The 26512-nt window shown below is 44.7% G+C and overlaps 2 protein-coding genes across 3 annotated transcripts; both read left to right on the forward strand.

Moving 5' to 3' along the window:
• Positions 1-3091: 3091 nt before the first annotated feature.
• LOC307116140 (zinc finger protein 587B-like) lies at positions 3092-12560 on the forward strand (the record flags this gene model as incomplete). The annotated part of the gene is made up of 3 exons (XM_079799816.1): positions 3092-3124; positions 3996-4122; positions 7724-12560. 3 exons carry the CDS (start codon positions 3092-3094, stop codon positions 9025-9027), a joined length of 1464 nt encoding a protein of 487 aa, XP_079655942.1. The 3' UTR covers positions 9028-12560.
• A 2847-nt stretch (positions 12561-15407) lies between these two features.
• Positions 15408-24925, forward strand: LOC307116588 (zinc finger protein 418-like). Of its 2 annotated transcripts, XM_079800683.1 has the most exons (4): positions 15408-15652; positions 16526-16652; positions 19384-19593; positions 20520-24925. In XM_079800683.1, exons 3-4 carry the CDS (start codon positions 19560-19562, stop codon positions 21578-21580), a joined length of 1095 nt encoding a protein of 364 aa, XP_079656809.1. In that variant the 5' UTR covers positions 15408-15652; positions 16526-16652; positions 19384-19559; the 3' UTR covers positions 21581-24925. The 2 variants fall into 2 exon arrangements, 1 of the variants encoding a protein (XP_079656809.1); XR_013815228.1 differs by lacking the exons at positions 15408-15652; positions 16526-16652 and having other exon boundaries at positions 17288-19593; positions 20520-20602; positions 22510-24925.
• The last annotated feature ends 1587 nt before the right edge of the window (positions 24926-26512 follow it).

Consider the following 26512-nt stretch of genomic DNA (forward strand, 5'->3'; position numbering starts at 1 on the left):
TCAAACATATTCTGTAATTTTGTCATTCTACCTCACTGTTGTTTGATTGTACTTTTTTGTAAGAATTTATGGTTAGCCTTTTTTCAGGAGTGTTATATACTTTTTTTGTATTAGAATAATGTTTTAATAATTTTTTCTTTGTAATAAATAATTTATTTTTAAAAACATTTTCATTGATTTCATAGAACAAAGGAGAGGGGCCAATATATAGGAACATGATTGCTGAGAGCACAGCTGGCATGGCTCAGTGTTTCCATGTGGACCTATGAACCAGGAGGTCACGGTTCCATTCACAATCTGGGGCGAACTGCAGTGTGGGGCTTGCAGGAGGCACCTGATCAATGTTTCTCTCTCAGCATTGATTTTTCTCTCTGTCTGTTTGTCTCCGTCTCCTTTGAACTCCCGCCCTCCCTGCAGAGACATTCCCAGGACAGACACTTCTCACTTCCCAATACCCACATGCACCTTTGTTTTTGGGTGCATTTTATTAAGAAACTAGAGGCCCAGTGCACGAGATTTGTGCACAGAAGTGGGGTCTCCTCAGCCCAGCCTGCATTCTCTCCAATTCGGGACCCCTTGGGGGATGTCCTTAGGATCGGGCCTAAACCTGCAGTTGCACATCCCTCTCACAATCCGGGGACACTGGCTCCTAATTGCTCAACTGCCTGCCTGCCTGATTGCCCCTACAGCCCCCCTGCCTGCCAGTCTGGTTGCCCCCAACTGCCCCCTGCTGACAACCTGGTTGCCACCAAGTGCCCCCCCTACCCCGGACTGGACACCCCTTACTGCCCCCCTGCCATCCTGGTCACCCTCACACTCCACCCCCCACCCCCTGCCAGCCTGGTCGCCACACACAATGTGCTGTTTGGTCGTTTGGTTGCCCCTCACTGCTTCACCTGCCGGCCTGGTCGCTCCACGCAGCCTGCTGATCAGTCGATTGGTTGTCCCTTGCTAACCCCCCTCCCCCTCCAGCATGGTCACTGCACACAGCCTGATGGTCAGTCATTTGGTCATACCTCACTAACCCACCTACCACCCTTGTTGCCCCACTCAGCTTGTTTGGTTGTCCATTTGGTTGCGATGGCCCCTGGCTCTTTATATCTATAAGTGGGACCTGTAAGAAGCCACTGACTCTACTGCAGGGAGGCAGGTGCTGTGGGCACTCAGGTCTCATTGTGGTGCCCACCTGGGAATCTCCAGCAGAATCGCAGGAACTCCCTGAATCTCAGCTGGCTGAAGGTGACATGCAGATGATTGATGGCGCTTACTCTGGCCTCCCAAGATCAATAGAAGTAACAAGCTGAGTACTTGTTACCTGGATTCCAGGGTTGGATTTTTGAGCGTTTTCTCTTTTTAATTCTCACAACAACCTGGGCACATGGAAACATATCAAATTGATGTCAAAATTCAATATCTGGGAAATGAAGTCAGCTCCCCACGTTTACTCCACAGACAAGTGTCAGATTCAGGGGGCTGGATTTTAACCATTATTTTCTCCAGCGTCAGACACAGTCTCTCCCACTGATGTGCAGCCCTCACTGGAGCAGGTGCAGGATGAGGACCAGGGAGGCTCAGCTGCAGCTCCTGTTTCCATGGTTGCAGTTATGTGTTTCCTCCCATTCCCTTTACATCTCAGGGCACTTACCCTGGGCCTCCCCGTGTTCAGGGGAACGCCATCATTTCTCAGCTGCAGTGGTTTCTCCAGGGGAACCTTCTTTCAGAGTGAGCCACTGTTTGTCTGCCTCCCCTTTGATCCCAGCAGAGTTTGACCCACAGGAGACCTCGGTAATTAGGGTTTTGTCTCTACAGAGCTGACACTTTGGATGGCATCAGAAGCAGATGCACTTAAGTATGAATGTCTGTTTTGTGACATTAACGTTGCATAATGGATTCAATGGAGGCAGGTTAGAGACTTGAGCAATCTCCCCCAGCTACATATGGCCTGAAGGAGAGACATGCTTTTTTAAAAATATATTTTATTGATTTTTTATAGAGAGGAAGGGATAGAGAGAGAGAAACATCTATGGGAGAGAAACTTCCAGAGAAACTTCCATCAGCTGCCTCCTGCGCACCCTCTACTGGGGATGTGCCTGCAACCAAGGTACATGCCCTTGACTGGAATCGAACCTGGGACCCATCAGTCCCCAGGCTGAGGCTCTATCCACTGAGCCAAACCGGTTTTGGTACTGATGCTTTATTTATAGTCAGAGGTAAACAAGGTAATTTACAATGTTCTTGTAAGTTTCACTTGTTTTGGCAGCACTTGCTGCACCTCCCACAGCCCATTAGCAACCCAGGAAAGATCTAGGGAGCAGTCACAAGACGTAGCTTAAGGTCAGTTGGAGGCTTAACCCTATAACTACTCCCTACAAGTATGAATGTCTGTTTTGTGACATTAACTTTGTATAATGGATTCAATGGAGGCAGGTTAGAGACTTGAGCAACCTCCCCCAGGTACATATGGCCTGAAGGAGAGACCTGCAAAATGGCCTGAATGAAGAAACAATGCCTACCATTCAGGAAGAGCAGGTCCTGAAGAAAGATATGCAAAACCAGCAGCTAAAGGAAGCCAGGCAGGTGCAGGAGAAACAAACTTTCCCCAGACATCACCTCCCCTGAAGGCGTTGAAGGGCCTGAGTACACTTGGTGTGTTCTTGGGGTATTTGTCCCCAAATCCATTCCTGGAGTCAGCTCTGAGGAAATGCAGAATTCCGGACTTGGAGCCTAGAAACTACATTACCCAGAAGGCCCTGTACGGAATGCCACCAGGCTGAGCCAATGGAGGCTCAGAAAAGGCGGTTTCCTTTGTCCATTTCTGTGGGCGGGACTAGTCCTCCGGGCGGGTTTTGTCTTCTCTCAGGTCTGTCAGGCGGTCAGGAACTCCTGGTCGCAGGGTCCCGAGGAGAAGGCAGGAGAGGGGTGTTCCCCGCCTCACAGCCCATGGGGGGCGCCTGCAGGGCGCTCACAGGTCACACTTGGGGTTGAAGCTCCCAGTCGCTCCCTGGACCGGGCCGGGCCTCGGACCGGCACCGCCATTCCCTGGGCGGCTGCTGCTCCCGCCGCTCCCGCCCCGCTCGGCCCCCAGAGAGCAATGGCGGCGCCCGCGCTGAGGAGCTTCGCTGAGGTGAGTTCCTGTCCCCGGGCCTCACCGCCTCCTCACACCGAACAGGACCGCCCGAGTGCGGGCATCGGTCACGTCCTGCAGCTCAGTCCGCGTGGAGGACCGTGAGGAAGGCGGAGGGGAGAGGAGCGTGGTGGCTTCTGAGGCACAGCCAGTGCAGGGCGGAGAGGACAGGGCTGACTGGCATCTGAGGTTCCCTGAGGGTGTGGGCTGTGAGGATTGGCGGGCAGATCAGAGGCTGCAGGGAGGACGTCACAGCCTCATTGGGCTTTCCCGGCTGTGGGGTCCCTCAGAGGCCTGGGGTGGTCCTGGACCCGGCTGGGAGACAAGCTTCTCTACATGCCATGTGCCAAGTTCATGGGTGAGTCCAGCGAGGTCCAGTGGCATTGGAGCAGGAAGGGGCAGAGCTGAGGGAGTGAACCTGGGACTGAAGATGGGAAGAGGTTAAAGGTTACCCAGTGGTGTGCACATCTGGAGGAAGTGTGAGCTGATGGTCCCCAGGACCTGGTGTGGGGACATAGAAGAGAAGCATAAACCCAGGCTTGGCTGTGTCTTGGAGGCATGATCTAGGGGACTGCAGTGGAATTGCTTGGCAGGAAGGCTGGGGCCCTGCAGGCATCGCCCAGACCTTAAATGGCATTTTTCTCTCCCCTCCCCTCCCCCAGTCCTTCCCACCCAACCCAGCTGCTCTGCTGAGGGCAATATCAGTGAGTAATGGGACTGTGATGAGAGAGCAGCCTGCACTGGCATTAGGGCCTGGTGTCCACACTAACCGGGTGCCCTGGAGGAGGTTGAGGGGGGGAAGGTGTGTAAGGAGTAGGAGTGGGGGTTCTCAGAGAGACAGCTCTGGTTTCAGTTGTCTCCATTCTGACAGGTTGGCGTGACCTTTGAGGACATTGCCCTGTACTTCTCCAGGGAGGAATGGCGCCTCCTTGATGAGGGTCAGAGACAGCTGTACGTGAATGTGATGCTGGAGAACTTTGAACTTGTATCCTCGCTGGGTAAGTCCCTCACTGTCACAGTGACCTGGGCTTGACTTTGCCATTTCCCAGGCCCCATCTCCTAGGCTCTAGGGCAAGCATGCCAAACTCAAAGGCTAACATTGGCCAAGTAAACAAGGTTTAAGTTTATGTGGTCCGCAAAAAAATAAAAGCTATAATTTTCTTAGACATGTAGGTTTATTTTGATAGACACATGCTGAATACAAAGGCTAAAATAAATGAGTAATCTTTAACATAAGATATTAGAACATTTTAATAAAAATTAGTATTTTTCTTGAACATTGATTTACCAGGCACTGAATAACTACACAAATTAATAAATGTAATGCAAATAAACCTATTTGTCTTATTCTCCAAAAGCTAAATATTTCCTTTTTTTTACATCAAACAAGTCAGCACAAGGCTAATGAAATGGCAATGGGCTGCTAAAATATTTCCTGCTAGTGTTAGTGGAGAGAAATGATGCGCCTGTATATAAGGCGAGTAAGGGAAATGAATGCAACACGATTAATCACTCATTAGTTATTGTTGTACTTCATTATTAATAATTATGTATAACAGGATATTGTAAAAATTAAGTTACGAAATTTTTATTAAAATGTTTCTTACATACGGTTATATTGGCTAGGCCCTAAAAATATTCTTTGTGGGCTGCATGCGGACCGTGTGTCGAGAGTTTGATATGCTTGTCCTAGGGTGTGCTCTGTCCTCCCCTGTAGACTGTGGTACTGCTTGATTTTCAAGTTTCCTGAGTAGTTGCTCTCCTGGGTAGGGTAGGTGAAGTCCCAATACTCCCCGCTGTACTAGTGTTATTTATTTATTCTTTAAATTATTTTTAAAAAATATATTTTTTAGTCAAAACCGGTTTGGCTCAGTGGATACAGCGTTGGCCTGTGGACTGAAGGGTCCCAGGTTCGATTCCGATTAAGGGCACGTACCTTGGTTGCGGGCACATCCCCAGTGGGAGGTGTGCAGGAGGCAGCTGGTCGATGTTTCTCTCTCATCGATGTTTCTAGCTCTCTATCTCTCTCCCTTCCTCTCTTTAAAAAAATCAATAAAATATAATTTTATATATATATATATATATATATATATATATATATATATAATTTATTTTAGAGAGGAAGAAGAGGAGAGAGAGATTGAAACATCAATGATGGCCGAAACCGGTTTGGCTCAGTGGATAGAGCGTCGGCCTGCGGACTCAAGGGTCCCAGGTTCGATTCCGGTCAAGGGCATGTACCTTGGTTGTGGGCACATCCCCAGTAGGGGGTGTGCAAGAGGCAGCTGATTGATGTTTCTCCTTGAGTTCCACCTGCTGCCAGACAAGTCCAGTTTCTCCCCAAATGAGTGTGGGTTCTCAGATTCTCACCCAGAACTGGAGTTCAGTGCAGCCAGGAGCTTTTGTCCCCTCCCGTTTGAGAAAGCCAGCTGGGAACTCTGTTGCCTGCCCTCTCCGCGCACGCCCCTCGGTATCTCTGCCTTCCGCAGTTCCTCTGAGTCTCAATGTGCTTTTCTCTTTCCTGACAGTCCAGTTTCACCCCGGATGAGTCTGGGTCCCCAGAGTCTTGCATGGAACTGGAGTTCAGCGCAGTCGGGAGCTTTTGTCTCCTTCTCGCTTGAGAAAGCCAGCCGCGCACTCAGTTGCCAGTCCTCTCTACGCGCTTGTCTCAGTACCTCTGCCTCCTACAGCTCCTCTGAGCCTCGGTGTGCTTTTCTCTTTTGTTCTAGTTGTAGAATTTCCACTCAGCCAGCCTTCCTGTGGTTCTGGATGATGTCCGTTTTGTCTTTTAGTTGTAGTTTTGAAATTGTTGTGCAAGGCAGCAGTTTAGATGTTTACCTATGCCGCCATCTTGGTTTCTCCTTCTGTGGGTATTTTAAAAAATAATATTTTTATTGATTTCAGAGAGGAAGGGAGATGGAGAGAGAGATAGAAACATTACTGATGAGAGAGAATCATTGCTCGGATGCCTCCTGCATGCCCCCTACTGGTGATCAAGCCTAAAACCCAGGCATGTGCCCTTAAACACAATTAAACCTGGGACCCTACAGTTGGAATTGAACCGGGGACCCTTCAGTCTGTGGGCCTATGCTCTATCCACTGATGGAAACCGACTAGGACCATTCTGTGGGGGGTTTTTTTGTTTTTGTTTTTTTAAAAATATATTTTATTGATTTTTTTTACAGAGAGGAAGGGAGAGTGGTAGAGAGTTAGAAACATCAATGAGAGAGAAATATCAATCAGCTGCCTCCTGCACCCCCCCCCCCCCCCCCACTGGGGATGTGCCCGCAACCAAGGCATATGCCCTTGACCAGAATTGAACCTGGGACCCTTCAGTCTGCATGCCGACGCTCTATCCACTGAGCAAAACCGGTTAGGGCCATTCTGTGGTTTTCATAAACAAAATTTCCAATATTTTTCGAATTACAGGTCACTCTGGTCAATGTTAGCAGAAGCCAATGGTTGTTGGAAATGACTCTGATCCTTGTTTTTGACTGTAGCTATCTGTACATATGTTGGCTCACTCATTCTTTCCAGTAATTCTTTCTGTTTAGTTCTTCTTTATTTGTATCTGTAATACTGTTCATCTTCATGGATACTCTTATTCCCATTTCCTGTGGAGTTTTTGTTCATGGATAGCTGTCTACTTACTCTGGGATGGGGAAGATGCTCATATCTCTGATTCTGCCATCTTGCTGATGTCACTCACATAGGTCCTTTGCCTGAGATCTCATCTGTGTTGTGCTGTTTACCACAGTGTTGACCATCCATCCTTTCAATGTTTCTTTTACGATTTCTATCATTAATCCCATGCAATGACTCAACTGGGAATTAAGCAGAAGAATCATTTCCGCATCACAGTAGAAACATGACTTTATGAATGACACAGTGGACACGCAGGCGGTCTTGCCTGAGTAAAGGGCTGTTGGGGAGGTTTTTACACCTGGGCTTTGTTACATTCATAACTAGGAACCCATTTGGTTCGACTGTGTTGTTACCATTGCCCATTCCTCACCCAATGCTACTTGTTCTTGCTTATTGTTGACACTTTTCCAACGACTCAGTTTTAATAGTGATCAGTGCTCACTCTTCTCGGATTCCCACTCCATGGATAACCTAACCTCTCTAAACTTTGCATCTCTACCTCTTTCACCGGTCTCTCTTTAGCGCCCTCCACCGTTGGTCCATGTCTTCAGAGCCTTAGAGTGCACACCGATTGCTGTATTGAGGTAGAACATCACGTGCTCTAATAGAATTGATTTTTAGGTTTGAGCACATTCAAGTTATTCTACACAGACTCACGTCACCAGCATCAAAGGACCTAAAGGAAGCCATTTGTGGAGGAACAACTAGCAGACACTTCCTCTCTTCTTTGTGTCCCATCCTGTGCTTCTGTCCCTCCCTTGGTGAGATTTTCATCATCCACTGACCTTTGGGGCCAAGAAAAGTATAACAGCCATTTCCTCAGAGTCTTAACTCACTCATGTTGAAAATCTTTCCATGGAATCATGTCCAGTCATGATAAATAAACATCTCTGGTTAAGATATTCTGTTTTTATAAGGTCAGCATGTATTTCACCACCCTTTCTTTGTGTTCAGGTTGCTGCTGTGGAGCAGAGAATGTGGAGGCACCAACAGAACAGAAGGTTCCTGTAAGAGTGCCACAGGCAAGGAATCCCAAGGTAGCCTTGTCTTCCCAGAAGAGCCACCCCTGTGAGAGTTGTGGGCTCGTCTTGGGAAACATTTTTCACATGATGGAGCTGCAGGGAACACAGCACCGACAGATACTGTTGAGGTGTGGGGCATGTGCAAAACGGTTTTACTTCAGGATAAAAGTTCACCAGCAGCATGTGAGAGAGAAGACTTTCATTAGTGGTGTGGACAGGATCTCACTTGCAAACAGCTGCGATTTCACTGTGTCCCAGAATCATTTCACATGCGGGGACATTGGGCAGGATGTCCTTACTGGGTCAGGACATATCCACCTAAAGGCTGCTCAGAACAGTGACAGTCCAAATGCTATTTCGACACGTGGGATGATGTTTCAAAGGAGAAAAGATTATTACACCAGAAAAGAATGTAAGAAAGACATTAGTTGTACCCACATGTTTATTCAGGAAAAGTATGTCCATGCTGAAAGTCAGTGTTTTGTTTGCTGTGAACGTGGAAAATATTTTACCAAATTTTCTAGCTTTCATTATCAACAGAGCCATCAGAGTGGAGAAAAGCCTTATGAGTGCAGTGAATGTGGGAAAGCTTTTACAGGTAGAAATGGCCTCCATTATCATCTGAGTGTTCATAGTGGAGAAAAGCCTTATGAGTGCAGTGAATGTGGGAAATCTTTTCCCAGAAGCACTGAACTTCGTCGTCATCAGAGAGTTCACACTGGAGAAAGGCCTTATAAATGCAGTGAATGTGGGAAAACTTTTACCACTCACACCCATCTTTGTCGTCATCAGAGAGTTCACACTGGAGAAAAGCCTTATAAATGCAGTGACTGTGGGAAATCTTTTACCAGTAGCACCCATTTTCGTAATCATCAAAGAATTCATACAGGAGAAAAGCCTTATAAATGCACTGAATGTGGGAAGTCTTTTACCTGGAACACTGCACTTCATCGTCATCAGAGGATTCATATAGGAGAAAAGCCTTATAAGTGCAGTGAATGTGGGAAATCTTTTATCACTAAGACCCACCTTCGTAGTCATCAGAGAGTTCACACTGGAGAAAGCAGTTATAAATGCATTGAATGTGGAAAGTCTTTTACAAGTAGCACTGGTCTCCAATATCATCAGAGAGTTCACAGTGGAGAAAATCCTTATCAATGTAGTGAATGTGGGAAATCTTTTGCGTTTAACTCTCACCTTCATCGTCATCAGAGAGCTCACACTGGAGATAGATAGCTGTTACTAGTGCAATTAATGTGAGATGTCTCTCAGTCTAATTTGTAAGTTTGCTCCGCACAAAAGAGTTTAAATGTGAAAATTTCCTAGATGTGTACGAAATGTAGTTTCTTAGTTAGGACTTAACAATAGTATAAGAAAATATGTGAAGTCTCATTAGTATGAATTATATCTTATACATTTAATCACCTATATTATGTAACATCCCCGCTACTATTTTTGCTGTTTTGTTTGTTTGTTTTTATGTTGGAACTATATGTATCTATGTTTCGCTTTCTAACATGCAGAGCTATTTTGCCAGGTCTATGTCACTGCATATTTCTGTTGCTGAAGGTATTTCACCTGAACCACGTATAAGGCCCCTTCAGATGGTATCACTCACCATCCTCATGTGCCCAGGAAAGCTAACTCTGTTGTCTAATTTGTTGAAGAATATTAGGAATATCTGAGCCCTTAGTTCTTACTTGTTTCCCTGTCTTGAGTTGCCAGATAGGACTGATGACTCTTGGCCCCAGTAAACATAATGTTGCAGAGCGACTGCCATTTTCAGGGACATACATTCCCTTGATGAGTTTATGGAGTGCCTAAGTCATCAATGGAAGAACTGCCAGTGTCAGGTTTCTTTCTTTGCAAAATAATGAGGGCTTTTTCCTAAGACTTCTTTACTCTTGGGTGTTCTATTGTCTCTTGGTTAGTTTATAAGGAGATCTGGGCTCTCCAAGCATGATGAAATGAAAAACTTTTATGGGGTCTCAAACATTTTTGCCCGTTAGGAACAGTATGGTGCAGAAATTAGCTCAGCAGTGTTTACCAAATTTACATTGCTGCCCATAATTTCCCAGGAAACACTGTGCACTCTGGTCCTCATATGATGTCTTGATGCTGTGAGACACAGAGGTCACTCACTCCAAATGGGGTAGCTGTGACAACCTCATATATGTCTTGTACCAACGTGAATTTTTTTCTTTTTTAAAAGGGATGCTAAGACATTTGAAGGGAACCTCCTGCCCAGGTGTTGCAGAGGGCCATGTGCCCCAATGCCTTCAATTCCACGGGTGATAGTCACTGGTTGGAGGCCCATCACCGTGAGGGGAACCCCTTTCACTGCAGAAAAACTGACCTAGTTGTTGTTGGACCAGACTGCAGACCATTAGATGGAATGGTCCTCATTTAAACCTGCACCCAGAAATATTTTTGAGGAAAAAACTACAGGAGCAGTGTGTGCACAGATCTGAGAGACTCCAGGCATGTTTATCTTCTGTGGAGAGGTCATTGTGATTGATTATAATTAAGAGGTTTTGTGGGTTCCCGTAGCTTCTCAGATGTTCCCATCAGAGCCATTGGTGCTCTGGCAGCAAAACTAAGAGGAAAACAAAGGCTGTCTTTTGTCCAGGGCTGTGGCTTTTGTGACCCAGTCAGCATTCTAGTTGCTTTGGGTGAAAGTTCTTCATTGTTTGTTGCATTTTCTGTCATGGGATGAGACTCTCACCCAGAGGGCGTAAGAAGGTGGATTGAATATAGAGTTGCCAATCCTGTTGTTCCAAAATAGGTGAACGGACATTTCTTTTATCTTGAACCATTCTTTTAACAGCTGCGATGAGTAAATTACATGCATTAAGTATAGTGTTTCATAAATCTTAACATGTGCATGAAACGGAAACCATCGTTATACCCATAATATTGACCATAATTGTTGCTATGTAGTTTCTTGACCTCGTTTAATCTGTTCCTGTCTTTCTCAGCTTTCCTAGTAACCATGGATTTACATACCATTTTACAAGAGAACTTTGCTTTTTCTAAATGTTTTTCTGCTTTAATTTATATTTCATAAGTTCTTGGAGATTTATTACAGATATATTAGTAACTCACCTCTTTTTTTTTTTTATATAGATATTCTTTTTGTTGTTGTTGTTAATCCTCACCTAAGGATATTTTTCCATTGATTATTTTGGAGAGTGGATGTGAGAGGGGGAAGAAAGAGAAACATTGATGTGAGAGAAACACATTGATTGTTTGCCTCCTGCATGAGCTTTTACCAGGGCCTGGACCAGGAAGGAGTCTTCAACCAAGGTACGTGCCTTTGACCGGAGGTACACCTGGGACACTTTCCTCCGCAGGCCTATGCTCTATGCAGAGCCAAACCAGCTGGATATTCTTATCTTCAAATATCACCATCATGTTGTCCATTTTAATAAATATTTAATTATTTCTAATAAAGCTGGTACAAACATTCCTGTATAATTCTTTATATGCATACTAGAGGCCCGGTGTATGAAATTCGTACAGGGGGGGTGTCCCTCAGCCCAGCCTGCACCCTCTCTAATCTGGGAACCCTTGAGAGAAGACTCTCTCACAATCCAGGACTGCTGGCTCCCAACCACTCACCTGTCTGCCTGCATGATTGCCCCTATCTGTTTCTGCCTCCCAGCCTGATCACCCCCTAAGCACTCCCCTGCCTACCTGATCGATGCTTACCTGCTCCCCTGCCAGGCCGATTGCTCCTAACTGTTCCCCTCCTGAAGGCCTGGTCGCCCCCAATTGCCTTCCCTTGCTAGCCTCCCTTGCCAGCCAGGTCGCCCTTAGCTGCCCTCCCCTGCCAGCCTGGTCACCCCCAACTGCCCTTCCCTGCCATCCTGGCCCCCAACTACCCTCCCTCTCAGGCCTGGGTCTTCTCCCCCCCACCCCCCCATTAACTGACCTCCTCTGCTGGCCATCTTGTGGCAGCCATCTTGTATCCACATAGGGGTGGCCATCTTCTGTGTTGGAGTGATGGTCAATTTGCATATTACCTCTTTATTATATAGGATTAGTGTTATTTCCCTTTGTCACAAATTCATGGCATTATCTGAGTTTTTCAGTAGGTGAATATTTAAATTTACTGAGATTATCAAATTGTCATCTAAATTGAATGTATCATCAGGGCCAGTGTGGATAAGTGCTTGGGCATCATCTTGTACAGCAGTGTTGTGGATTTGATTGCTGGTGTGGATATGTACCTGGGTTGTGGGCTAGATCCACAGAAGTGGGTGTGCACTGGGTGGTTGGCCAATATGGCACTCTTCCATCAATATTTCTCTCCCTGTTCTTCTCTCTCTAAAAATTAGTAAAGTATCCTTTAACCCTTTGCACTCGCTTGCTTTTTTCTCGATTCCTTTATTCTAATGCTACCCGTGTCGAGTCACACTCAACATCCGAGTGCAAAAGGTTAAAAATAAAATATAAAGCTTAAATGATTGTCTTTTTTTGCACTTTTCTTACAATGTATGAAGGATTCACATTCTCCATATACTAGAGAATATTTAATATGGTCAATCATTATTTATTTAAACTTTTTTTTGTAAGTTTATCGTGCTACCTCAGTTTGATTGTATTTTTTCTACAAATTTATGTTTGAGTCTTTTCTCAGATGTATATTTGCTCTGTCTGTATCTTTGTTAAAACCGCTGATCATATGTTCTGCCTAATATACTATGCGTTTTGGCAATTTCAACAAAAAGACAATGGAATAACAAAGATGGATGTTGGAATTTCATTCATTTTGTGCCTTTTTTGATTTAGAGAATAAATTTTTTTCAAGTGGAATAATGTGTTTTAGTATTTTATACCTTTAAAATATATGTATTTTTAGAGATTTTTAAAAGGTGTAAGTTTTATGTGATCTGAAGAGAAACCAGAGTATGAGAGATTTTTTAAAATATTTTTTATTGATTTCAGAGAGGAAGGAAGACAGAGAGATAGAAACATCAATGGAGAGAGAGAAGCAATGGTAGGCTACCCCCTCCACACGGCTACTGGGAATGGAGCCTTCAACCCCACCACGTGCCCTGACCAGAAATTCACTGGGGAACTTTTTTTGCTTTGTTGATGCTTTAACCACTGAGCCACACCATCTTGTAATTCTTTAGTTTTTAAATGCTATGCACAATACAGTGAACACAGTTAATTTTAACCTGCACTACTAACATTCTCCACCACCTTCAGAAGAGCAACCTTAAGAAACATTCTAAGGACAGCAGCCCTTCAGTTCCCCAGGGTCAGCAAACACCTTTTTTTTTTTTTTTTTAATATATTTTATTGATTTTTAAAAAATATATCTCATTGATTTTTTACAGAGAGAAAGGGAGAGGGATAGAGAGCTAGAAACATCGATGAGAGAGAAACATTGATCAGTTGCCTACTGCAACCAAGGTACATGCCCTTGACCAGAATCGAACCTGAGATTCTTGAGTCCACAGGCTGACCCTCTATCCACTGAGCCAAACCAGTTAGGGCAGCACCTTTGTTTTTAAGGGCTTTTGAGAAAGAACTGGGGCCTTTCTGAACGCGCTGACCCACCTGCCGGGAGGCAGTACTATGGGCACTAAGGTCTCCAACCTGCAATCTCCAAGAGACTCACTACAGCTCCTTGCACCTCAGTTGGATAAGTGTGACATGAAGGTGATCACGGGACTTACCTATGACTCTAAGAATCAATAAAAGTGATGAGCTTAGTACTTGCCTGCGCCAGAGTTCCAGGGTTTGCTTTTTGAGCATTTTCTCTTTTAATTCTCACAAAACCCTGGGAAGTCTAAACTAATATCGAACTGTTGGGAACATCCTCCATTACAGAAATGAAGATTTCCCAAATTTACTTAACAAACAATGCCAGGGCTTACTGGCAAACCCCGAGGGAAGAGTGAATGATTACTCTGACACTCGTTTCTGTGAAAGGGAGGGCTAAGGACTTTCTGGCTATAGGAGCCAAACAGCCCATTCGCCTGCCTCAAGTTTTTTGTTTTTTTGTGTTTTTTTTTAAATATATTTTATTGATTTTTTACAGAGAGGAAGGGAGAGGGATAGAGAGTTAGAAACATCGATGAGAGAGAAACAACGATCAGCTGCCTCCTGCATACCCCCCACTGGGGATGTGCCCGCAACCAAGGTACATGCCCTTGACCGGAATCGAACCCGGGACCCTTCAGTCCGCAGGCCGACGCTCTATCCACTGAGCCAAACCGGTTTCGGCTGCCTCAAGTTTTTATTGTAACAACAGCTTGAATTAAAATTAACTATTAGATACTACCAGGAGGGTAAGCATCCTTGAGAAGACACATGCGTCTGCAGTGTCCTTTAAGCAAAGACATCTCAAGACTAAGCATAAAGATTCTAGTAAATTCCCCGGGGGCTCTCACGTACACAGACTTGCTTCCTCACATCTCCCCCTATTTTGTTTTGCTGGATGTAGAAGACAGAGGGAGGTGGTGAACCTTCTGCTTGGAATGTCAGGGTCCTCAAACCGTATTTACTTCTCAAGTTGCATTTTTGTAGACTACAAGAAAAAAAAAAAGAATTCTAATGACATCAATGGGTAGTCCCATTAAGAAGACAAGGTGCTGGCCAGCATTAAATCCTGCCTTCTAGCAAGTGTAGGGAACATCTTTATAACCGGGAAGAGGCTAGGGTGAGGAATGTAGCTACATGCAGGCCTGGAGGTTTGTAGAAGGGAGCTATTATTATTAGTCACCAGGCAATGAGACTATGTTGATGAGATAATGTTTTCACTTCTAGTGAGTTGGTCTGACACGGCTTTTGGGTTTGCTTGCTGGATTTACAGCTGCATCACCTCCCTAATTACTTCACACAGGCCTTGAAAACTTTAAGAAAAAAATAACCCTCTATTCACATATGAGAAACTTAAACCTTTATTCACATAAGTATATGTGTTCTAAGACTTAAAATAATTATTTTTTTAGATTAATTCAAGTGACCTATAAGATATATTATTCAGTATACTCACAATTTTTTTATGACTTTCCCAAACATTCTTACAACTTTCAGACTGATTCTTAAGTATTACTACTACAATAAATTTTCTTCCTGTTATATTCCTTTCTTTATACCCTTTCTCACTATTATTATTTCCTCAACTCTAATTCTTTACAGATCCTCTGCTACTTACACAAACCCTTCAGTTTGTCAATTTACTTTCTTTTTCCTTTATCTCTCTACCCTCTATTATATCAAAACTATCTCTACCTTCTTTCTAATTCGTTAGAATTAAATGTCAGTTCTACACAGGTTCCTCCATTGCCAGCTTCAGCGCAATTGGAGTGGTGAGAAGTACGTCTCAGGGTCCTTCTCTCCTCCAGTCCTTGCTCTGCTCACGTCTGTCTAACTGCCCTGAGTACACATGGTGTGTTCTTGGGCTATTTGCACTTCAATCCACTGGAGTCAGCAGAGGAAATACAGGATCCTGGCCTCGGAGCATAGGAACTACATTACCCAGAAGGCCATGCATGGACTGCCACCAGGCTGAGCCAATGGAGGCTCAGAATAGGCGTTTCCGTTCTCCAGGTCTGTAGGGCGGGGCCGTCGTCTGGCAGGCGGGATTCTGTCTTCTCTCCGTTTGGTCTCAGGCGGTCAGGAGTTCCTGGCCACAGAGCCCAGTGGGGAAGGCAGGAGAGGGGTGTTCCCCGCCTCACAGCCGCTGGTCGGAGCCTCCTGGGGTGCCGGAAGCTCGCGCACCACACGCGCCTGGGCCAGGACTGGGACCGCCGTTCCCGCAGCAGCTTCTACCCCAGTCGCTCCCGCCCCGCTGCGCCCACGGAGTGCAATGGCGTCCCCCGTGTGGAGGCTTGTGGCTGCGGTGAGTTTGTGTCCCCCGGGTCCTCAGCGGTTCCTTACACGCACACCACAGCCCGGGTGCGGGCGGCTGTCAGGTCCTGCAGCTCAGTCCGCGTGGAGGACCGTGAGGAAGGCGGAGGGGAGAGGAGCGTTGTGGCTTCTGAGGCACAGCCAGTGCAGGGCGGAGAGGACAGGGCTGACTGGCATCTGAGGTTCCCTGAGGGTGTGGGCTGTGAGGATTGGCGGACAGATCAGAGGCTGCAGGGAGGACGTCACAGCCTCATCTGGGCTTTCCCGGCTGTGGGGTCCCTCCGAGGCCTGGGGTGGTCCTGGACCCGGCTGGGAGACAAGCTTCTCTACATGCCATGTGCCAAGTTCATGGGTGAGTCCAGCGAGATCCAGTGGCATTGGAGCAGGAAGGGGGCAGAGCTGAGGGAGTGAACCTGGGGACTGAAGATGGGAAGAGGTTAAAGGTTACCCAGTGGTGTGCACATCTGGAGGAAGTGTGAGCCGATGGTCCCCGGGACCTGGTGTGGGGACTTAAAGGCGAAGCATAAACCCAGGCTTGGCTGTGTCTTGGAACATGATCTAGGAGACTGCAGTGGAATTGCTGGGCGGGAAGGCTGGGGCCCTGCAGGCATCCCCAGAGCTTAAATGGCATTGCTCTCTCCCCTCCCCTCCCCCAATCCTTCCCACCCAACCCAGCTGCTCTGCTGAGGGCAATCCCAGTGAGTAATGGGACTGTGATGAGAGAGCAGCCTGCACTGGCATTAGGGCCTGGTGTCCACACTAACCGGGTGCCCTGGAGGAGGTTGAGGGGGGGAAGGTGTGTAAGGAGTAGGAGTGGGGGTTCTCAGAGAGACAGCTTTGGTTTTAATTGTCTCCATTCTGACAGGTTGGCGTGACCTTTGAGGACATTGCCCTATACTTCTCCAGGGAGGAATGGAGCCTCCTTGATGAGGGTCAGAGACAGCTGTACCTGAATGTGATGCTGGAGAACTTTGAACTTCTATCCTCTCTGGGTAAGACTCTCACCCTCACCAGTGACCAGGACTTGGCTTTGGGATTTTGCAGGCCCCATCTCCTAGGGCAAGCATGTCAAACTCAAAGGCCAACACTGGCCAAGTAAACAAGGTTTAGGTTTATGTAGTCTGCAAAAAAACAAAAGCTATAATTTTGATAGAAATGTAGGTTTATTTATTTATTTAATAAATCTTTATTGTTCGGATTATTACAATTGTTCCTCTTCCCCCCCCCCCATAGGTCCCTCCACTTTGTTTCCACCCCACCCTCTGCCCTTACCCCCCCCCCCACTGTCCTCATCCATAGGTGTACGATTTTTGTCCAGTCTCTTCCCACACCCCCCACACCCCTTTCCCCCCGAGAATTGTCAGACCACTCCCTTTCTATGCCCCAGAGTCTATTATATTCACCAGTTTATTCTGTTCATCAGATTTTTTATTCACTTGATTTTTAGATTCACTTGTTGATAGATTTGTTGTTCATAATTTTTATCTTTACCTTTTTTTTCTTCTTCCTCTTCTTAAAGAATACCTTCCAGCATTTCATATAATACTGGTTTGGCTGTGATGAATTCCTTTAGCTTTTTTTTTTTATCTGTGAAGCTCTTTATTTGACCTTCAATTCTGAATGATAGCTTTGCTGGGTAGAGTAATCTTGTTTTAGGTTCTTGGTGTTCGTCACTTTGAATATTTCTTGCCACTCCCATCTGGCCTGCATAGTTTCTTGTTGAGAAATCAGCTAACAATTGTATGGGTGCTCTCTTGTAGGTAACTAACAGTTTTTCTCTTGCTGCTTTTAATATTCTCTCTTTGTCCTTTGCTCTTGGCATTTTAATTATGATGTGTCTTGGTGTGGGCCTCCTGTTGTTTGGGGTTCTCTGCGCTTTCTGGACTTGTAAGTCTATTTCTTTCATCAGGTGGGGGAAGTTTTCGGTCATTATTTCTTCAAATAGGTTTTCAGTATCTTGTTCTCTCTGTTCTTCTGGGACCCCCATAATTCTGATGTTGGTACGCTTAAAGTTGGCTCCTTACACTATCTTCACATTTTTGGATTCTTTTTTCTTTTTGTTTTCCCAGTTGACTGTTTTTTGCTTCTTTGTATTTCAAATCTTTGACTTGATTCTTGGGATCCTCTTGTCTCCTGTTGGATCTCTGTATATTATTTTTTATTTCAGTCAGTGTATGTTTAATTTCTAGTTGGTCCCTTTTCATGTCCTCAAGGGTCTCGCTAAATTTATTGGCCTTTTCTAGAAAATTCTTGAAAAACTTTATAACCGTGATTTTGAATTCTATATCCAGCCGTTTACTTTCCTCCATTTCTTTCATTTGTGACCTGTTTCTTTGCGCATTTTGGCTGCTTCCCTGAGTTGATAGAGTGGCTTTGTGTGCTAGGTGTCCTATAGGGCCCAGTGGCTCAGCCTCCCCGTTACCTGAGGTAGACACTCTTGGTGCACCCCTTTGTGGGCTGTGTGCACAGTCTTGTTGTAGTTAAGCCTTGGTTGTTTTGGTATTACTGGGAGGAATTGACCTCCAGGCCAATTGGCTGTGAGGATCAGCTGTGACTATGATGGGAGAACTTCTGTGCTGGAGACACCCTTATGAGGCAAAACTTGCTTCACTGGGGCTTTGGTGCTCACTGAGTCTGCCCCCTGAGTGTGTCCCTTATGGATCTGAGGAGTTGTAATCTGGATGTTCCTACTCTGACCCCTGGGTACACTGGCTCTTGGATCTCCAAGGAGGTGATAATTTAGCCTCTGCCTGAGGCCACCCAGCAGGAGTTACAGAGAGATCTGCAGATTCCTCTTCTTTGTTTGGGTTTTGGAGATGCCCAGGTGAGGCCCAGGTGTGAAGCAATGCAAGCTGCTGTGGGGCCTTGGGCCTTCTTTTGGATGTTCTGGGTCTCACTGACTCAGCTGCAGTTTGTTAGGTAAGTTCAGAATTCAAAGGACCAGGCCATTCATATGCAAAAGCCTCTGGGCTCAGCTTGGATGGGGGGAGTCTCAGGGTGGAGCAAACAGCTCCTAACTGGAAATGGAACCTACATGCTGATATGTGCCCTGACTGGGAATGAAATCCAAGACCCCTAGGGTCATGGGATCACAGGATGATGCTCCAACCAACTGAGAAACACTGGCCAGGGTATTCTCTGGGTATTTTAAAAAATATATTTTTATTGATTTCAGAGAGGAAGGGAGAGGGAGAGAGATAGATACATTACTGATGAGAGAGAATCATTGATCGGCCGCCTCCTGCACGCCCCCTACTGGGGATCAAGCCTAAAACCCAGGCATGTGCCCTTAAACGCAATTGTACCTGGGACCCTACAGTTGGAATCAAACCCGGGTCCCTTCAGTCTGCGGGCCTATGCTCAATCTACTGATCCAAACCCGCTAGGGCCATTCTGTGGTTTTTAAAAACAATATTTCCAGTATTTTTCTAATTACAGGCCACTCTGGTCAATGATAGCAGAAGCACAATGGTTGGTGGAAATAACTCTGACCCTTGTTTTTGACTGTAGCTATCTGCAAATATGTTTTCTCACCCAGTCTTTCCAGTCATTCTTTCTGTACAGTTCTTCTTTATTTGTGTCTGTAATACTGTTTGTCTTCATGGTACTCTTATTCCCATTTCCTGTGGGGTTTTTGTTCATGGATAGCTGTCTACTTACTCTGGGATGGGGGAAGATGCTCATATCTCTGATTCTGCCATCTTGCTGATGTCACTCACATAGGTCTTTTGCCTGAGATCTCATCTGTGCTGTGCTGTTTACCACAGTGTTGACCATCCATCCTTTCAATGTTTCTTTTACGATTTCTATCATTTATCCCGTGCAATGGCTCAACTGGGAATTAAGTGGAGGAATCAAGTGGAGGAATCATTTCTGCATCACAGTAGAAACATTACTTTATGAATGAAACAATGGATCAACAGGCGGTCTTGCGTGAGTATAGGGCTTTTGGGGAGGTTTTTACACCTGGGGTTTGTTACATTCATAACTAGGAACCCATTTGGTTCGACAGTGTTTTGTTACCATTGCCCATTCCTCACCCAATGCTACTTGTTCTTGCTTATTGTTGACACTTTTCCAATGACTCAGTTTTAATAGTGATCAGTGCTCACTCTACTTGGATTCCCACTCCATGGATAACCTAACCTCTCTAAACTTTGCACCGCTACCTCTTTCACCGGTCTCTCTTTAGTGCCCTCCACCGTTGGTCCATGTCTTCAGAGCCTTAGAGTGCACACCGATTGCTGTATTGAGGTAGAACATCACGTGCTCTAATAGAATTGATTTTTAGGTTTGAGCACATTCAAGTTATTCTACACAGACTCACGTCACCAGCATCAAAGGACCTAAAGGAAGCCATTTGTGGAGGAACAACTAGCAGACACTTCCTCTCTTCTTTGTGTCGCATCCTGTGCTTCTGTCCCTCGCTTGGTGAGATTTTCATCATCCACTGACCTTTGGGGCCAAGAAAAGTATAACAGCCATTTCCTCAGAGTCTAACTCACTCATGTTGAAAATGTTTCCATGGAATCATGTCCAGTCATGATAAATAAACATCTCTGGTTAAGATATTCTATTTTTAGCCGAAACCGGTTTGGTTCAGTGGATAGAGCGTTGGCCTGCGGACTGAAGGATCCCGGGTTTGATTCCGGTCAAGGGCATGTACCTTGGTTGCGGGCACATTCCTGGTGGGGCGTGTGCAGGAGGCAGCTGGTCGATTTTTCTCTCTCATCAATATTTCTAGCTCTCTATTCCCTCTCCCTTCCTCTCTGTAAAAAATCAATAAAAATATTTTTTTTAAAAGATACTCTGTTTTTATAAGGTCAACATGTACTTCACCAGCATTTCCTTTTGTTTAGGTTGCTGCTGTGGAGCAGAGAATGTGGAGGCACTGACTGAAGAGAAGGTTTCTGTAAGAGTGTCACAGGCAAGGAATCCCAAGGTAGCCTTGTCTTCCCAGAAGAGCCACCCCTGTGAGAGTTGTGGGCTTGCCTTGGGAAACATTTTCCACTTGATGGAGGGGCAGGGAACACAACATGGACAGATATTGCTGAGATGTGGGGCATGTGCAAAACGATTTTATTTCAGTGCAAAATTTAACCAGCAGCAAGTGAGAGACAAGACTGTCATTAGAGGTGTGGGAAGGAACTCACTTGCAAACAGCTGCAATTTCAATGTGTCCCAGAATTGTTTCACATGCGGGGAGATTGGTCAGGGTGTCCTTACCGGGTCAGGACCTTTCCACCTAAAGGCTACTCAGACCAGGGACAGTCCAAATGCTATTTCATCGCGTGGGATGACGTTTCAAAGGAGAAAAAATGATTACACCAGAAAAGAATGTAAGGAAGATGTTAGTTGCACCCACACGTTTATTCAGGAAAAGAGTGTCCATGCTGGAAGTCAGTGTTTTGTGTGCTCTGAACGTGGAAAATACTTTACCAAATTTTCTAGCTTTCATTATCAACAGAGACGTCACAGTGGAGAAAAGCCTTATGAGTGCAGTGAATGTGGGAAAGCTTTTACCAGTAGAAATGGCCTCCATTATCATCTGAGTGTTCACAGTGGAGAAAGGCCTTATGAATGCAATGAATGTGGGAAATCTTTTCCCAGAAGCACCGACCTTCGTCGTCATCAGAGAGTTCACACTGGAGAAAGGCCTTATAAATGCAGTGTGTGTGTGAAATCTTTTACCACTAGCAGTGACCTTCATTGTCATCAGAGGATTCACACTGGAGAAAAGCCTTATAAATGCAGTGAATGTGGGAAATCTTTTAGCAGTAGCACAGCCCTTCATTGTCATCAGAGAATTCACACTGGAGAAAAGCCTTATAAATGCAGTGAATGTGGGATATATTTTACCTGGAGCATTGCCCTACGTCGTCATCAGAGAGTTCATAAAGGAGAAAAGCCTTATCAATGAAGTGAATGTGAGAAATCTTTTTCAAGGAGCAATGGTCTCCAATATCATCGGAGGGTTAACACTGGAGAAAGCCATTATGAGTGCAATTATTGTGAGATTTCTCACAGCAAATTTCTAAATTCTCTCTGCACAAAAGTGCCCAATTGTGAGAAATTTATTAGATGTGTAGGAAATGCAGTGTCTTAGTTAGGACTTAACAATAGAATAAGAGTATTTGTGAAGTCTCATTTGTCTGAATTATATCTCATACATTTAATCCCCTACATTATATAACATCCACCCAACTGTTTTTGTTGTTGTGTTTGTTAGTATTTATGTTGGTATCATATGTATCTGTGCTGCACTTTCTAACATACAGATACGTGTTGCCAGGTCTATGTCACTGCCTATTTCTGTTGTTGAAGGTATTTCACCTGAACCACCTATCAGGTCCCTACAGATGGCATCAATCATCATCCTCATGTGACCAGGGAAGATAACTCTGTTGTGTAGTTTGTTGCAGAAAATTAGGAATAAATGAGCCCTTAGTTCTTTCTTGTTTCCCTGTCATGAGTTGCCACATAGGACTGATTACTGTTGGCCCCAGGAAACATAGTAATGTTGCAGAGGGACTGCCATTTTTAGGGACACACTTTCCCTAGATGCTAATGATGAATTTATTCAGTGCCTAAGCCATCAATGGGAGAACTGCCAGTCTCCGGTCTCTTTGGTTTGTAAAATAATGAAGGCTTTTTACTAAGACTTCTTTAATGTTGGGTGTTCTATTGACTCTATGGGTTAGTTTATAAGGAGATCTGGGCTCTGCAAGCCTGATGAGGTGAAAAACTTTTATGGGGCCTCAAACATTCTTTGCCCTTGAGGAACAGTATGGTGCAGGAATTAGCTCAGCAGTGTTTGCCTAATTTACATTGTTGCCCATATTTTCCCAGGAAACACTGTGGACTCTCTAGTCCTCATGTGGAGATGGATGCTTTGAGACACAGAGATCACTCCAAAGACTGGGCAGCTGTGATAATCTCAAGTTTGTCTGGCAGCAGTGTGAATTTTTTTCTTGTTTGCAAGGGATGCTAAGACATTTGAAGGGAACCTTCTGTCCAGGTCTTGCAGAGGACTGTGTGCCCCAATGCCTACAATTCCATGGGTGATGGTCACTGGTTGGAGGACCATCACAGTTAGGGGAAACCCTTTCACTGTAGAAACATTGGCCTAATGGATGTTGGAGGGGACTGCACCTCCTTAAATTGAATGTTCCTCATCTACTCAGAATGCAAGGATGTTTCTGAGTAGAAGTCAACAGGAGCGATGGGTACACAGACCTGAGGATCTCCAGGCCTGTTATCTTCTGTGGACACAGTCATTGTCATTGATTATCATCAAGAGGTTTTGTGGATTTCTGTACCCTCTCAGATGTTCCCCTCAGAGCCATTGGTGTGCTGGCAGAAAAACGAAGATGAAGGCAAAGGATGTCTATAGTAGTCCAGGGATGTGGCTTTTTTGATTCAGCCAGCACTTCTGTTGGTTCGGGTAAAAGTTCTTCATTGTTTGTTACATTTTCTGTCACTGAGGAAGGACAGTTGCCCAGAGGGCATAAAAAGGTGGATTTAATATACTGTTTCCAAACCTATTTTTCCAATATAGTTGAACATACACGTTTTTAAATCTTTAAAAATCTTTACATTTTTAAAAGGCAATAAGGAATAAATTATGTGTTGAGTATAATGTTTCATAAATCTTGATGTGTGCATGAAACGAAAAGCATTATTATACCCTTAATTGACCATATCTGTCATTGTGAAGTTGCTTCAGGACTATTTATTTTATTTTTCTATTTTTACTGATTTTTTACAGAGAGGAAGGAGAGGGATAGAGAGTTAGAAACATAGGATGAGAGAAAATAATCGATCAGCTGCCTCCTGCGTGCCCCCCACTGGGGATGTGCCCGCAACCAAGGTACTTGCCCTTGACCAGAATGGAACCTGGGACTCTTGAGTCCGCAGGCCGACGCTCTATCCACTGAGCCAAACGGGTTAGGGCTTCAGGACTATTTTTAATCTGTTCCTGTTCTTCACAGTTTTCCAAGTAACCATTGATTTACATTCCATTTTTTAAAATACATTTTTATTTATTTTAGAGAGGAAAGAAAATGGAGAGAGAGATAGAAACATCAATGATGAGATAATCATTCATTGGCTGCCACCTGCATACCCTCTACTGTGGATTGAGCCCTGCAACCCGGGCATGCGCCCTTTACTGCAATTGAACCTGAGACCTGTCAGTCCACAGGCCAAGTTCCATTCCATTTTAATAGATCACTTTGCATTTTCTAAGTATTTTTCTGCTTTAATTTGTGTTTCATAAATACTTGGAGATTTGTTAAAGATGCATTAGTAACTCATCTATTTTTGATAAATATTCTTTCCCTTGAATATATCACCAATAGTTTATCTATTTTTTATGTGTTTTTGGTGATTTCTAATAAAGCTGGTACTAACATTTCTGTATAATACTTTATATGGATGTAAGTGTTATTTACCTTTATCAAATGTTCTGTGCATAATTTCTGTCATTGGGTATTTGAATGTTTAAATTTACAAAGATTAGCATTTTGTGATCTAAACTGAATATAGATAGCATAATGGATGTTGTGATCCCATGCACCGAAGGGTTACCTGTTGGTTGGCTGGGCCTGTGCCTGGGTTGTGGGCTAGGTCCTCGGAATGGGGTGTGCAGGCAGCAGCTGGTTGATTTTGGACTCTTGCATCGTGTTTCTCTCCCTCTCTCTTCTCTCTCCCTCCAAAATTAATAAAATTGCCCATCTGGCATGGCTCAGTCCTTAAGTTTCAACCTATGAGCCAGGAGGTCATGGTTCGAGTCCCGGTCAAGGCACATTCCTGAGTTGCAGTGTGGGGTGTGCAGGAGGCAGCCAGTCAATGATTCTGTCTCATCATTGGTGCTTCTATCTCTTTTTCCCTTCCTGAAGTCAATAAATATATATTTAAAAAATCAATACACTATTCTTTAAAAATAAAAATAAACTGATTGTACCTTTTTGCATTTTTCCACGTGTGTGAGGTATTCACATGCTCCACATCTTAGAAAATATTTTGCTTGGTTAATCATTCTTTATTTAAATAAATTCTGTAATTTTGTCATTCTATTTCACTGTTGTTTGATTTTATTTTTTCTAGGAATTTATGGTGAGCCTTTTCTCAGACGTGTATTTATTGAGTCTGTATCTTTGTTAAAACATCATATGTTCTGTCTAATATGCTATGAATTTTGGCAATTTTCTTTAGCAAAAAGATAGTATAACAACAAAGATGGATGTCGGAATTTTACTCATTTTGTGCCTTTTTTGCTTTATGAAGTAAATTTTTTTGTATTGGAATGATGTGTTTAGTATTTTTTACCTTTCAATAAATATTTTAATTGATTTTTAAATATTTTTATTGATTTCATAGAGCAAGGGAGAGGGAGAGAGAGAGAAACATAAATGATGAAAGCCCAGCCACTGTGGCTCAGGGGTTCCACAAGGACCTATGAACCAGGAGGTCATGGTTCGATTCCTGGTCAGGGCACATGCCTGGGCCCTCGGCTGATAGATCCCCAGTGTGGGGCATGCAGGAGGCAGCTGAGCAATGATTCTCTCTCAGCATTGATGTTTCTCTCTTCCACTCCTGGCACCACAGCTTCTCCTGCAGAGACATTCCCAGGCTAGGCACTTCTCACTCTCCCAATGCCCACAATCACCGTTGTCTTTGGGTGCATTTTAGTAAGAAATGGGACCTATAAGAAGCCACTGACTCTGCTGCAGGGAGGCAGGTGCTGTGGGCACTCAGGTCTCATTGTGGTGCGCCCACCTGGGAATCTCCAGCAGAATCCCTGGAACTCCCTGAATCTCAGTTGGCTGAAGGTGACATGCAGATGATTGATGGCGCTTACTCTGGCCTCCCAAGATCAATAAAAGTAACAAGCTGAGTACCTGTTGCCAGGATTCCAGGGTTAGATTTTTAAGTACTTTCTCTTTTAATTCGCACAACAACTTGAAGAAGTAGAAACTCCTATCAAATTGCTGAACAAATTCAGTATCAGAGAAATGAGGTCAGCTCCCCAAGTTTACACCACAGACAAGTGTGAGATTCAAGGGGCTGGATTTTAACCATTATTTTCTCCAGCGTCAGACACAGTCTCTCCCACTGATGAGCAGCCCTCCCTGGAGCAGGTACAGGGTGAGGACCAGGGTGGCTCAGCTGCAGCTCCTGTTTCCATGGTTGCAGTTATTGCGTTTCCTCCCATTCACTTTACATCTCAGAGCACTTACCCTGGGCCTCCCTATGTTCAGGGGAACACCATCATTTCTCAGCTGCAGTGGTTTCTCCAGGGGAACCTTCTTTCAGAGTGAGCTGCTGTTTGTCTGCCTCCCCTTTGATCCCAGCACAGAGTTTGACCCACAGGAAGGCTTTTTCCTAAGACTGCTTTAATGTTGGCTCTATGGGTTAGTTTATAAGATCTGGGCTCTGCAAGCCTGATGAGGTGAAAAACTTGTATGCGGTCTCAAACATTTTTGCCCTTGGGGGAACCGTATGGTGCAGAAATTAACTCAGTAGTTTTTTCTAAATTTACATTCCTGCCCATATTTTCCTAGGAAACACTGTGGACTCTAGTCCTCATGTGAAGATGGATGCTTTGAGACTCAGAGATCACTCCAAAGAGGGGGTAGTTGTGACAATCTCAAGTATGTTTGGGAGCAGCATGAATTTTTTTCTTTTGTTCAAGGGATGCTAAGACATTTGAAGGGAACCTCCTGGCCAGGTGTTGCAGAGGGCCATGTGCCCTGATGACTTCAATTCCATGGGTGGTGGTCACTGGTTGGAGAACCATTACAGTGAGAGGAAACCCTTTCACTGCAGAAACACTGACCTAATTGTTGTT

The sequence above is a fragment of the Cnephaeus nilssonii genome, assembly GCF_951640355.1.
Source record: "Cnephaeus nilssonii genome assembly, chromosome: 20".
NCBI lineage: Eukaryota > Metazoa > Chordata > Mammalia > Chiroptera > Vespertilionidae > Cnephaeus > Cnephaeus nilssonii.